This window comes from Hypanus sabinus, chromosome 6 (genome assembly GCF_030144855.1).
Source record: "Hypanus sabinus isolate sHypSab1 chromosome 6, sHypSab1.hap1, whole genome shotgun sequence".
Classification (NCBI taxonomy): domain Eukaryota; kingdom Metazoa; phylum Chordata; class Chondrichthyes; order Myliobatiformes; family Dasyatidae; genus Hypanus; species Hypanus sabinus.
In genome coordinates, this window is record NC_082711.1 from 96,002,178 (window position 1) to 96,015,937 (window position 13,760).

The 13,760-nt window shown below is 38.4% G+C and overlaps 1 protein-coding gene across 11 annotated transcripts in view; it reads right to left on the reverse strand.

Annotated features, from left to right (window-relative positions):
* Positions 1 to 13,760, reverse strand: part of dgkb (diacylglycerol kinase, beta) — a 797,915-nt gene that overhangs the window by 431,968 nt on the left and 352,187 nt on the right. For all 11 annotated transcript variants that reach the window (XR_009512720.1, XM_059972636.1, XM_059972640.1 and 8 more), the window contains 2 exons: positions 3,199 to 3,272; positions 1,070 to 1,144 (listed from right to left, as the gene is read on the reverse strand). Coding sequence is in view for 10 of the 11 variants with exons in the window: in XM_059972636.1 (XP_059828619.1) it covers positions 1,070 to 1,144; positions 3,199 to 3,272 (149 nt within the window). In the remaining variant the exon portion in view is untranslated. The remainder of the gene's footprint in view (positions 1 to 1,069; positions 1,145 to 3,198; positions 3,273 to 13,760) is intronic.

Consider the following 13,760-nt stretch of genomic DNA (forward strand, 5'->3'; position numbering starts at 1 on the left):
TTTCTCTCACAATTAAGTAAAGTATCCCCAAAACCTCATCCTTCAAGCCTTCAATCACGTCCACTGTTTTTATTCTACTGCTGCCTTACTCCCACTCGAATACTATACTGTGAAACACTTTATTGTGTTTAATTTAACATTATATCCCAATATAAACACAAATTTCTATGTAAATTTTTTTTTCTTCACTGGACTCTGCTTGCAACATATTAAAACTACGCCTCTTTTTTAATGAAAGATAGTTCAGAAGCAGTACAATTGTTCACTGTAGTTTTGTTTATGATTTACAGGAAGGAGTCTCTACGGTTGAAGAGAAAGTCAGACGTTTAAGATATAATACTGTTGTTTGTGAATTAGGAAACAGATGTGTCTGGTAATCTTGCCTCAGGCTGACTGCAATCTTGTAATGTTTCTGTAAGGGTAAGATTTATCAGCTTGTACATCCCACCCTGCTGGGAACACAGGGTATCATAACAAACTGCACAGCGCATAATTCATACAAGAACGTTATTCACTATTTGTCTTCAACATTAATGAAACTTGTCAACTCCCGAGATAACAAAAGTTTCAATGCAGATTTAAGAGACTTCAGTGTGTTTCAGTATCACAAAAACTGAAGTAGATTTTCATCATCTTATTGGAGCAAAATATTAATAAAACATATTGCATCTTACTTATTTTAAGGTAATATTAGTAAAATTGTTTTACATACTTTATAATGTATAACAGCAGAATTTTACAGTGTTCAATTCCGGATGCATTTCAGTCTTTAGAGAAGTTAATGTGTCATGATGCCCTTCCAAATAGCTTTGATATCATGGTTCATTTATTAAGTTATACTTGATAATTGAGCTTTAAAATCAGGATTAAATCTGTAAACATGAACTATTTTCTATGGGTTACGTTAGTGCTTCCTATGAGATCGGAAAATGATTTGTACCTAAATTTATAAACAGCTTACATCCTTAATGTTCAACATAAATATTATTAAAAACATGAATTTGGTAACCTTTTCATATTTTCGATCTGTACATGATATTTCTAATTCCGGTTTTCCCGTTGTACTTACCCTGGCATTGGCCCACTGCTACCAAGACTGTAAACCTGGCGAGGATTCAGCAAAAACTGGAATTTTCTGAAGATTCTATGAAAAGATTAGAAAATAAATTATCCATTAGTTAAAACAACCTGTTTTATGTTAGAATTTTATGTCAGTTTCCTAGAAGAGTTTATTTGATAAAGCATAAAGGAATCTTTATAGACAAAGTAATATATGTGAATTCATCATTTAATATTAACGAAGAAGTGATCTGTATTGTTACTGTAATCATTTTAGTTTTAATGATGATTTATAATGAAGGTCTTTTCCAGGAGGGTGCTTGGGTCAAGCTCGTACTGGTGTCACACCTAATTAATGTCCCCAGGTAGTGCTTTTACAGAAATGTGAGTTGAAACAGTGCACAAGTCACGGGGGAAGATAAATAGAGGCACTTGTAGGGGATATTAACTAGACACGACACTTATACCAGGTCATATGTTTTCTATTCTTTATTTTTACTGAACAATTAATGAGTGACAATTTCAATCATGTAATGCTTAGTATTTCATTGAAGTTAGGCACAATTAAAAAGGAGAATTTCCCAAAATTATTTTGTTGCATTGGTCTTATAAGATTTATTTTTCAAAATTCGTATTTAAATCTGATCACTCAATCTTAAGTTCCAGAAAATAAACTGCTGAAAGAACTCAGTGTGTCAGGAAGCAAAGGGATAGTGTCTATTACATTATATTATATCTGCAGGGGATGGATAAGCCCTTAAAGATAAACTAAATTTATCAAAAGTGCACTCAGTATCAGACATTTTTAAATCAAAATTTTGCAATTTTATACATTGCAAAACAACCAACGTTACAATTCTCAGATGCATGTTAAGAATATTAAACTGTCATACTCCTTTGCAGGCAGTTGTTGGGGGTAATATTTCAAACATTACCTTATAAAATAACCAGGAAATGGAGGAATATAGCATAAGCTTTATGAAGAACTACATTTACATTCATAAGCACCATGCAGTTCCAGTAAATTCAGGAAAAGTTGTAGTAAACATTCCTTCTACATAATGACTTTACGTCACCAGCTAAAGCATAATAACGATGACCTCAAACTACCTTGGCTTGTGACATTATACCAAGAGGTGCCCTGTTGAGATACACTGCCAGTATTTGTGAATGGTCACGATAGACATAGGGCGCCAGGCAGGAGCTAACACCAGGCTGGAAACAGACGATTCTCAACAGACATTCTGCCATAAAATTAATGCCATCTCCTACTTTGTACTAGGCCCCTTCCTTCTCCTGCTGGATCACAATTGCCTCTGTCTACTAGGTGCTGGGTCTAATTGGGCCAATTACTCATAAAATTATTTTTGGAAGTCTTTGGAGGTCCAGTGTATTTACCTCCCTGAAGTATGTACTACAAAGACCACTCCAATTTTGTGGTGACCATCATGCTATTACTCATATGCTGCAGAAATGTTAAGCTTCTTTGCAGGATGGGTAAGAGCAAATAATTGCTTTGGAGAATGCCAACTCTTCATTCACTACAACACACACAAAATGCTGGTGAAACGCAACAGGCCAGGCAGCATTTATAGGAAGAAGTACAGTCGACGTTTTGGCCCAAAACATCGGCTGTACTTCTTCCTATAGATGCTGCCTGGCCTGCTGCATTCCACCAGCATTTTGTGTGTGTTGTTTGAATTTCCAGCAACTGCAGATTTCCTTGTGTTTGCGTCTTTCTTCCTTCACTATTTGGAATTACATTTTAAGAGGCAGAGAGTGACAGTGCCCTAGTCTAGGCATTTTGAAGTTTCTGAAGCAATGGCGACTCACTTAAACTAGGTCTCTGACATTTTCCAAGGAGGTCCACTCATACCCCAGATTGGAAATACAGTAAGCATGATCAATTTCAGACGACTAACAATGTTTTTATCGTGTTTATGGGTGATTACTATTTGAGTTGGATACCGACTAATCTTATATTTATACTTCAAATTATTGCATTATAATACATCCATAATTATGTGGGTTTATAATTAGATTTCCCCAATTAGAACTGTTGTTTAATTTCTCACCATGAACAACATTCTGCTGTTTTCATTTTTCATAACTCAATGAGACACAAAAGCAGAGGCTCACCTTTCTCCTTGTTTCCCACCACTTTTAGGATTGACGAACACCAGAAGAGGGTGTGTGCCTGGAACTGGCGTTATCTGGGAAAAAATATCCACACCATGCAATTCAATCATCATCAACAAAGTTTCATTTACATATTACCTATCTCACTTGATTTTAAGAGTTTGAATCCTATTGGTACTACATTTGACAGGCCACCAAAGGAACTGACTGGTCCTGTAAAACTCTCCCCTTTCCTCCTTGACCTCCCCAAAATACAACAGAAACAGATGGAGGCGATACCCTAGTATAGTGCTGCTTCCACAGGATGTACTAATATTGTTAAATAACTTCAAAATACGTCACTATCTGATGAAACAGTGTAAATTTTTATGTTCAGAAACAAATTAAATTGACAACTTTAAATAAAATATTGAAAGTTTTTACAAACAATTCAACATTGCAAGAGGAGACATTTTATTTGTAAATTAAGTTTCTTCATTTTCAGAATGTTTCAAAATTGATGCAAGAAGAAAGTGGGATTCTATAAATTATTGTCCTCAAAAGCAGTTTTTTTTTTAAATTACCAGCCCTTTTCACCCCTTTCTAGCAAAACATCCACCAAGTTTATTTATCCAAAAAAATAACAGGGATGAATATTAAGAAAAATCAAAAGGTAGCTGTGCAATTATGTCCCTTCACTTTCAACTATTTCTTGAGATTGTAGAAGAAAGAAGATAGCAGTTTATAATGTGGGTAGCCCTAGCAAGGTAAAAACATTATGAAAGCCAATCAGATCCTTTTTTCACAACTGGTATAAATGGCTTCCCACACTTCCAGGCCCCATTTATTCCCTGCTCAAACTATCTGTTTGTATCAAGTGCTGAACTGATGAACGTTCTGTCCTTAAGGGGACTGCTGGATTCGGAGAGATGAAGTGGAAACCTTTCTTGGGGTAAAGGAAACAATATCCCCATTCCCTTACCCTTTGTGACATCCACAAGGCCCAGACTGCTGGCTGACTCTTACTATTTCATTGCAAATTAGTCACTGCCCACAAAGTTCACACAACTGACCATTAACTATCCCTTTGCACCAAGAGCTAAAAACAACTCCATTAAGCAGGAACATGCGTAAGAGGCTCTACACAATGTTTGATTTCTTTGTGGTGTAAATTTCACAATGACTGCTGCAAACTTGGAAGTAAGTAAACATTTAATAACACAATCGCATTTCATATTTTTCAAGTTTCCGAATGGTATAGAAGGTCACTCAGCATATTGAGTCAATCCTGGCTCTCAGACCAGCTCTATCAATCCTATTTCCCCACTTACTTCCTTTGCTACATGCTCTCTCGTATGTCCATCAGCTTCACCCTGATTCTCCTGCCATATTTCAGGGTAACCTACCAACAAGCATAGCTTTGAGATGAAGGAGAAAACTGGAGCTCGCAGGAAAACCCATGCAGTCACAGAAGGATGCCACTTAGACAGCACCTGGGGTCAGAACTGAACACGGATCATTGGATCCAAGAGGCACCAGCACTATCTGTTCTGCACAGTGCTATGGAAGATGAGTCAATGTATCATGGTAAAGATGAAACATTTGAGAAACCTACAGTGAGGAAACATTAGATTTCACTTCAGGCATACGATTTATACTTCTGGACAGGAGCTCTCTAACCTACTCATGAACTGTTTTGAAAGCAATTCTTTCACCAAATTTTCCATGGACTTACCAACTTTTACAGTTAATTAAGTAGCTTATTAAATTGAAGGTAAATCTCTGATTATTAAGTGCCTTTATCATAATTGGCACAGTGGCATTTGGCACCGTGCTCTTATTTAATTTTAACACCCACACATTCCAAAAAGCAAATGCCATGAATCACCAGTGTATTTTATGTAACACCCATTGGCTTTGGAAACATTGCACCCCCAATTCCAAAGCAATGCCCTACATTTTCATATTACTCTCATATAAAGTAGTCATAATCTTCCCTTGAGTATTCGTCATATTTTTCTTTCCATGATCACACTGCTGTCCTTTTCAGAGCATTAACTATGTGCCATTGGAGCACAGAATGACAGAGATGAAGTACCTAACTACCTCAGTATGAAGTCTCGATGGAATCAGGTAAATTAATGAGACTCATCCAAAGGTTATGTATGATCTATTACTTCCTCTAATTATAAATAATAATCCTGATCATTATGCTGGTTAGCTATAAAGAACTAAGATAAATGTGCTTAACTATGATTAATAGACATCAATGAATTGCAGTCTTTTTCGTTGCCATGGTATCTCTACAGTGCACTGTAGTTATTCGTTTTTGTTTCTTTTCTCCTCTGATACAAGCATTAATTCTTTGGGAAGTAAATATGAATTTGCTTTGCAAATCAGTTTTAGACTTCAGTAGTACTTAACTCTTTGGAATGGTGCTCTTAGAGGATTGGTAGGGTACTTTAAAACACCTGAACAGACATGTGAGCCCTGCAATTAAAGAAATTATTTCCTGAGTAACACCAAAAGAAATATATAATGTTATTTCTAGCACTAGGAGTAAAGTCCTTTCTGACAGCTGGAAGTCTTAATTTAATGGTGTGTCATATTGGAATACCTTTATCAACCATCCCACAGTTGGCAGCTGACTTTGAAACCTGAGGGCAAACAGCTTGGCAAATGGTATTTATTTTACTGGATCTGAAACTGATCACTAAATTGTTGCATTAACCAGGACTACCCTCTTTCTAATGGTTCATGTTGAAAAGCATTGCTTATTACATCAAATGCCCCATTCATTCATTGCATTTCGAGAATGAACTACGATGACTGAAAAACATCGAGATGAAAGAAATAAGCCAGTAATTTATCGTACCATCAATCAAAATGAACACTCATTCCAGCAAGTGCCCCTGAGCGGCACCAGAACAAAGTCAAAGGCTTATGATGCTTCTACTAAGAATGAATGGAAGATTTTTTCAAGTATTACTCCTGCAACCCTTCCCCTTCTCTTTTCCTCTTCTGAAGTTGAAAACTCACACTGGGTTACATTTCTTAAGGTGCTAGTCTCCCCTTCTGCTGTGCCAAAGTGACTGTGCTTGAGTCAGTCTGGATTGCTATTATTGGCCACCCATTGGAAGCAGGTCCTGGCTCCACATCTTGTCAAAACTGTACATGGACTTTGAGGCCCCAAGTGCCACCTAGGCACCAAGGGTTCAGACTTACATAGATTTTAAATATAGGTTCAATATTTCTAATACAAGAACAAAACTCAAAGAAATAATAAGATAAGATATTGACAAATACAATCCAGAGGTTGTTGGCAAGATGGAGAGTAGACTGTGTGCTTTTATTAACAAAGTTGTTGACAATCAGAATTTAATTACATTTAATTTATTTGGCATGTACCTTAGATTATTCAGATGAAAGTGCAAGGGTCTTTTTCATTACAGGAGACAACTAATTTCTTGTGATTGTTCCATGTACTCACAGAAGTGGAAAATTTCCAGTCAGTCTAGTAAACAATTTGGCATACAGCAAGGGAGTTGCTATTCACAACTCGTCCATCTGAGTGACAGAAATAATTAATGTTCTAATTACCTGCCTTTTGAAAAGAATCTGGCTCATCTTCAATGGAACAAGCTTAATGAACAGGCCGTTTTGATCAGGTATGTCAAAACCTGGCTTGAAGCAATGCACACACAAAGTGTGCTAGTCCCATCCAGAAATCCTTTGCTTCTATTGTTTCACTCCAGATTACGTGCTCAGGCACTGACAGCCTTCTGTTTGTGGTAGCCCTGACATTGTTAATAAAGTCTCAACAATAGTGCAGCATGGTAGGATAATGGTTAGTACAACACCTTATAGTACTGGCAACTCATGTTCAATTCCTGCTGCTGCCTGTAAGGACCTTTTACATTCTTCCCATGACTGGGAGGGTTTCCTCTGGGTGCCCCAGTTTCCTGCTGCTGTCCAAAGAGACGTACCAGTTGGTAGGTTAGTCAGTCATTGTAAATTCTCCCATGATTAAGCTAGGATTAAATCAGGGGAATTGCTGGATGATGCAGCTCAGGGGGTAGGAAGGGCCTATTTGCACTGCATCTCAATAAAATTAAAATAACTGAGACCTGGAAAAGGTCTTGAGACACTGTTATTTCAGTTTTACAACCACTCTAGGTGATTATAAGACCATAAAACCATAAGATACAGGAGCAGAAGTAGGCCATTCAGCCCATTGAGTCTGCTCCACCATTCAATCATGGGCTGATTCAATTCTTCCAGTCATCCCCACTCCCTTGCTTTTACCCCATATCCTTTGATGCCCTGAATAGTCAAGAACCTATCTATCTCTGCCTTAAATACACGCAGTGACTTGGCCTCCACAGCTGCTTGTGGCAACAAATTTCACAGATTTACCACGTTCTGATTAAAGTAATTTCTCTGCATCTCAGTTCTAAATGGACGAACTTATATCCTGAGGTCATGCCCTCTTGTCCTAGACTCCCCTACCATGGGAAATAACTTTGTCATATCTAATCTGTACAGGCCTTTTAACATTCAGAATGTTTCCATGAGATACACCTCATTCTACTGAGCTCCAGGGAATACAGCCCAAGAGCTGCAGACGTTCTTAATACAGTAACCCTTTCATTCCTGGAATCATTCTTGTGAATCTTCTCTGAACCCTCTCCAATGTCAGTATATCCTTTCTAAGATAAGGAGCCCCAAACTGCACACAATACTCCAAGTGTGGGCTCACGAGTGCCCTATAGAGTGTCAACATCACATCCCTGCTGTTATATTCTATACTTCCAGAAATGAATGCCAACATTGTATTCACCTTCTTCACAACCAACTCAACCTAGAGGTTAACCTTTAGGGTATCTTGCACAAGGACTCCCAAGTACCTTTGCATCTCTGCATTTTGAATTCTCTCCACATCTAAATAATAGTCTGCCCGTTTATTTTTTCCACCAAAGTGTTTGACCGTACAATTTTCAACACTGTATTTCATTTGCCACTTCTTTGCCCATTTCCCTAAACTATCTAAATCTCTCTGCAGGATCTCTGTTTCCTCAACACTACCCACTCCTCCACTTATCTTTGTATCATTGGCAAATTTAGTCACAAATCCATTAATACCATAGTCCAAATCATTGATATACATTGTAAAAAGCAGCGATCCCAACACCGACCCCTGTGGAACACAACTGGTAACTGGCAGCCAGCCAGACTAGGATCCCTTTATTCCCACCCTCTGTTTTCTGCCAACCAGCCAATGCTCCACCCACACTAGTAACTTCCCTGTAATTCCATCTTGCTAAGCAGCCTCACATGTGGCATCTTATCAAAGGCCTTCTGAAATTACTAATACACCACATCTACTGCACCTCCTTTGTCTACCCTGATTGTAATTTCCACAAAGAACTGCAGTAGGGTAGTCAGGCAGGATTTTCCTTTCAAGGAACCGTGCTGGCTTTGTGTTTATGTTAAACACACACTGTGTTGCAAATTATTTCTGTTTCCTAATAATGAAACAATGTGCAGATTGATAGTTTGTTATTGATTGGTACAGTCTAACATATCGGATTTTCAGCCTTTCAGGATGAACAGTGATATGTGCTAGACAACTTATATAACTTCTAGAGTAAAAATAAATCTTTGGTGCAAGAGTGATTATTCTCGTATATGCACATGGCACATGTATTGGAAAAAGTACTCGCTCTAGCTATGCAATCATTCTGCCAAAAGAATTGATCAATATTAATCTTCAGGACTATTGCACATTTGAATGTAACAGAGGGCTTTTTGCACTAATCATTATGCCAGTAGGCAACTTACCATTCAGAGGGCAAAAAATCTGATAGGACAACAGGATCTTAAGAACAACCTCTCAGAAGGAAGGCAAACCGTAATAATTGGGAAGAAAGTACATTACTTGATACAACAAAGCATAACTCAAAGCCCCTAATTCAGACACAGTGATGGTATTAGTAGAAAAAACAGAGACATATCAAGGATCTCTTTCCCCACTTTAGCTGATAAATGTCCCAAAAAGTTAGTCAATAGCAATACAGAAAGAGATGGAACAATGCCAGTAGCATAAACCATAAAGAGAGAAATTTAAGGAAGGATTAGAAAATCTACTGTACAGCTGACAGTTTTTGTGTGGTTCACGGTAATTTAGATACAGAAAATTGATTAGTCAGAACTATTGTTAGACAGGCAAATACCATTACTTTCTTATCTGCACGTTCAGTACTTGTTCAGGGAACAACTGGACCCACAAGGTGATACCAACTGACAAGCAGAGAACGATAGATGTCCCTGCTGTAATAGTGTATCACACACACACAAAGAAGGCACTGGTCATCAAAAACTGAGGCTGTTTGAGGTCTGCCTGGCTGTGATTAGAAGGTCTGTTTGATCTTGAACTGGGTGTGAGGGAACGAGCCAGTGAAGCAAGAACATAGAACAGATAACAATACTGCAGTGGACAGGCCATTTGCCCATGATGTTGTGCTGAACGTAATGCCAATTTATAACAAGTGTATTCATCTTGCATGTCATCAATTCCCCCCACCCTTTATTTTCAGGTTTCTATCTAAAAGCCTCTTAAAATCCACCAAACAGTCTGCTTCCACATCTACCCCTGGTACCCTGTTTCAGGCACCTGTCACCCTCAGCATAAAAGTAAACTTGTCCCTCACGTCGCTTTTTTACTCCCTCCTCAACCCTTAAAAACATGACTTTTGCTGCTTGATATTTCTATCCTGGGGAAAAGTTTCTGATAGTCTACCCTATCTACGTTCCTCATAATTAAAAAAAACTTTCACTCCTCAGCCTCTGACACTCTAGAGAGAAAAACTCAAATTTGTCCAAACTTCCCTTTAGTTCCTACCCTTTAATCCAGGCATTATCCTCGTAAATCTCTTCTGTAACCTCGGCACTGTTTTCACATTCTTCCTATAATGGGATCTGCAGAACTACAGATAATACTCTAAATGTGATCAGACTAAAATTTTATGTAGTTGCAGCACGACTTCCTTACTCTTATAGTCAAAACCCTGGCTATATGCCTTCTTCAGCAATTTATTCACTTGAGCAGCCACTTCCAGTGAATTATGGACATGAACCTCAGGATCCCTTTTTGCCTCAATGCTACTTCTCCTTTCATTTGACCTCCCACTTAAATTTCACCTGGCACTTCCCTGCCCAAATCTGTAACTGGTTTATATTCTGCTATTTTCCTTAATAGTCCTTTACAACATTCATAACTTCATTAGTTGTTATCTGCCAAATTGCTATTGCACATTGTTGGATCCAAGTGTTTAATTCCTGGATTAGACTGTTTAATTGTTATTTTCTTTGCAGTTTGACAATTAATTATCTGATCGTATTTTAAATATTTTTTGTATGTTATGCTAGTTTAATATGCCTCCAGTGATTATACAATGTATAACTCTGGAGAGCTCTGGAAGCTTCTTTGTTCTGTTTTAAATAAATAAGTGTGTTCTCCTTGGTTAACTTGGTACTGCAGTATTCAAATAAGTACTTTCCAATTCATAGTCTCTTATCTCTAAATTTGAATGGAATTTTCCTTATCTCAATAGTATAAAAATAGCTGTTTTATGCTAGGCACCATTTTTAACTTTTTTCTCTCTTATCACTTTCTGTTTCAATATCTCTTTGTTCTATCAACTCTTAATAAAACAATCATGAAGCAACAAGTTTCATGCCTCTTTCTTGACTTCGAAAAGATCATTGGATTATAACATCAGAATCTGACAAGTGGCGTAATTGGCAGGATTTCCGGGTTTGCAACTTGGAGAAATCGTCCAGTCGAAGTAGAATGTTTAGCACTGAATATGTTCCAAATCGTTGTTCAAAATTAGTTCTGGTTGGGAGTTAGGAGTGAGGAGCTACTATCTGTAAAAAAAAAGCAACACAACCCCGTAGAGCCACGTGCAAAACCAAGAGTGCGTAGATTAAATACACAAGCCGGTAGAGCATCAAAATTTAAATTCATGCAAACAGTGAAGCATGGATAAAATGATAATGAATTTGTGCAGTCCAGTGGAGAACGTGAGGAAAAACTTAAACAAATGCAAGCTAGCAATGTTTGGGAGAAAATAATTAAGTTCAGGTTGCAGGACAACCTGTTAAAATTCTGAGATTGCAGTCAAAGCAATAAAAGATATTATGAAGTAAGAATGAATCAAAGCAATGGCCAAAGTCATGAAATGAACTACAGAATCTCCAGTTACATGTGAGCAAGTAACTGACGGTTTGAGCTCCTACTTGTATAAAACATTCTGGTTTGATGAAATTAATGAGAAAATCCAGAAGAATGATACCATCAATCTTGGAACTAATGACACTTGGCTTCTAGATGATATTATGAAAGTATAGGATAAGACCCAAGAAATGGCTGCTACTGATTTAGATTGAAGAACACATGGTTGGTTTGATCAAATGTGTGAGTGGTTGAAAGAGCTAACAGTTGAGGAAAGTCTTACTAATCGAAAGAAACATGAAGCTTTTGATAAGCTACAAAAACAGCATGATAGAGACAGTAAAAAGTCCAATGAGCAAATCTTTGCATTAACCAGACAAGTGAAAAAACATGATAAAATTGATGTGCATTGCAGAGTTTCAAAGCAAACTCAATGTATGAAAGCACAGCCATGACTTCAAGTGGACGTTCACCAAAAGAATTGCAGCTCACATTGAACAGTCTCCCTATACAGCACCACCATCCAAACTTCAGAGATTTACAGTTTACATTTGACTGACACCGACAGAGTATCATCTGAACTCCAAAGAATTACAGGATGGACATGATATGGACTCTACAGCCGCCCCTAGTGACTCAAGTGAGAATGGCAGTGATGAATTAATAAGTTTTACAGCTATGTCACAGCTTACTCCAATAAAGACCAAAGGAGTGAAGACACAGGGGAATGAAAATAAAACCATTGCTAATTAATGTACTGAAAAGCTAGTGGCAGATCCATCAACTATTGCTCAACCACTGAAGGAGAGTAAGTACTCGGACAACCTGTGACTCCTAATGAAGAACAACTGAAAGTGCTTCAAACTTTAACGGTGACATTGTGTACTGCACCTGCATTAAGAGTCCCAGATACAGGTAAGCCATTTACCATGCATGTCAACAAAAAGCACATGATGGTCACCCCAACTGTGAATTCTGTGTCACCGACAAACAAGCATTCAATATATTCGAGATGTGCAGGCTCAGGGCTCTCCACAGGAAAAGTGGTTCTGGATGGAAGATGGTGGGAAGTTACACAGTGATGGAGTATGGAGATATGACAATAGATATAGAATTGTGGCCCCAACTATTCTGATTCCTTATCTGACACAGTGAAGCACAAAAAATAATTGATAGATCCTCATATTGGTAGAGGAATCCAAAACTCAGGGCACAAAGTCAACAAGCATTTTAAAGATGTATAACATGCCAGAAAACGAATCCTGGAGCAAAGGATAAGCTACCATAATTAAGTGCTCCTGCCCCAGCTGGCCCATTTTTACACTTACAAGTGGAGCACAGTTCTTTACCAAAGTATCAGGGATATTCAGTCCAGTGGTAACAGTGGACACGTTTTCAAGTTGGGTGGAAACTACTCCAGCAGTGAAAACCACTGTCACTCATACAGCAAAAATTCTGATCAAAGACTACATTCCGAGATGAGGATTGCCACGTCACATTGACTCTGACCAAGGGTCGCATGACCCACCCTGTACAACTGAGGCAAAGATTGCAATCACAGGTGAATTATTACTAGTCCCTGTACTCCAAGCAGCAGGACAGAATTATCAGCCCAGGTAGAATGAACAGGGAGTTACAGAGATGTGCACGGGATGATACCCTAAGCATAAGATCAGGAGCTGGCACAACTAGAGTACAAGAATGAATTCTCACTCAGGTGAAAGGGAGATTTTAACCAGATGCGGATGATAAGGGCTTTGACACGGACTAAAAGCCACTTTCTCTTCACCAGGCATTGTTCAAAGTGACGAACAGCCTGGTAAGGAGATCATAAAAACACAAGATTCTCAAATGCTGGAAATCAAGAGCAACACATACAAAAAGCTGGAGGCACCTAGCAGGTCAGGCAGCATATATGGGAAGAAATAAACAGTCAACTCTTCAGGTTGAGCCTGTTCATTAGTACTGGAATGGAAGGGGAAAGAAGCCAGAATAAAAAGGTTGGGGGAAAGAGAAGGACTGCAAGTTAGAAGGTAATAACTGAAGCCAGGTGGGTGGGGGCAGGCATGAAATGAGAAGCTGGGAGGTGATAGTTGGAGAGAGTAGAGAGCTGAAGAAGATGGAAACAGAAAGGAGACAGAACCATGCGAGAAAGGGAAGGAAGAGGGGCATCAGGGGGAAGTGATAGGCAGATGAGGTGAGGAGAAGAGGTAACAAGGGAGCTAGAGAGGGGAATGGAAGAAGAGGGAAGGGAGAAGGAAAAAAAATTACCAGAATTTAGAGGAATTGATGTTCATGCCATCAAATTGGTGGTTACTGTAATGGAATATGAGGTGTTGCTCCTCCC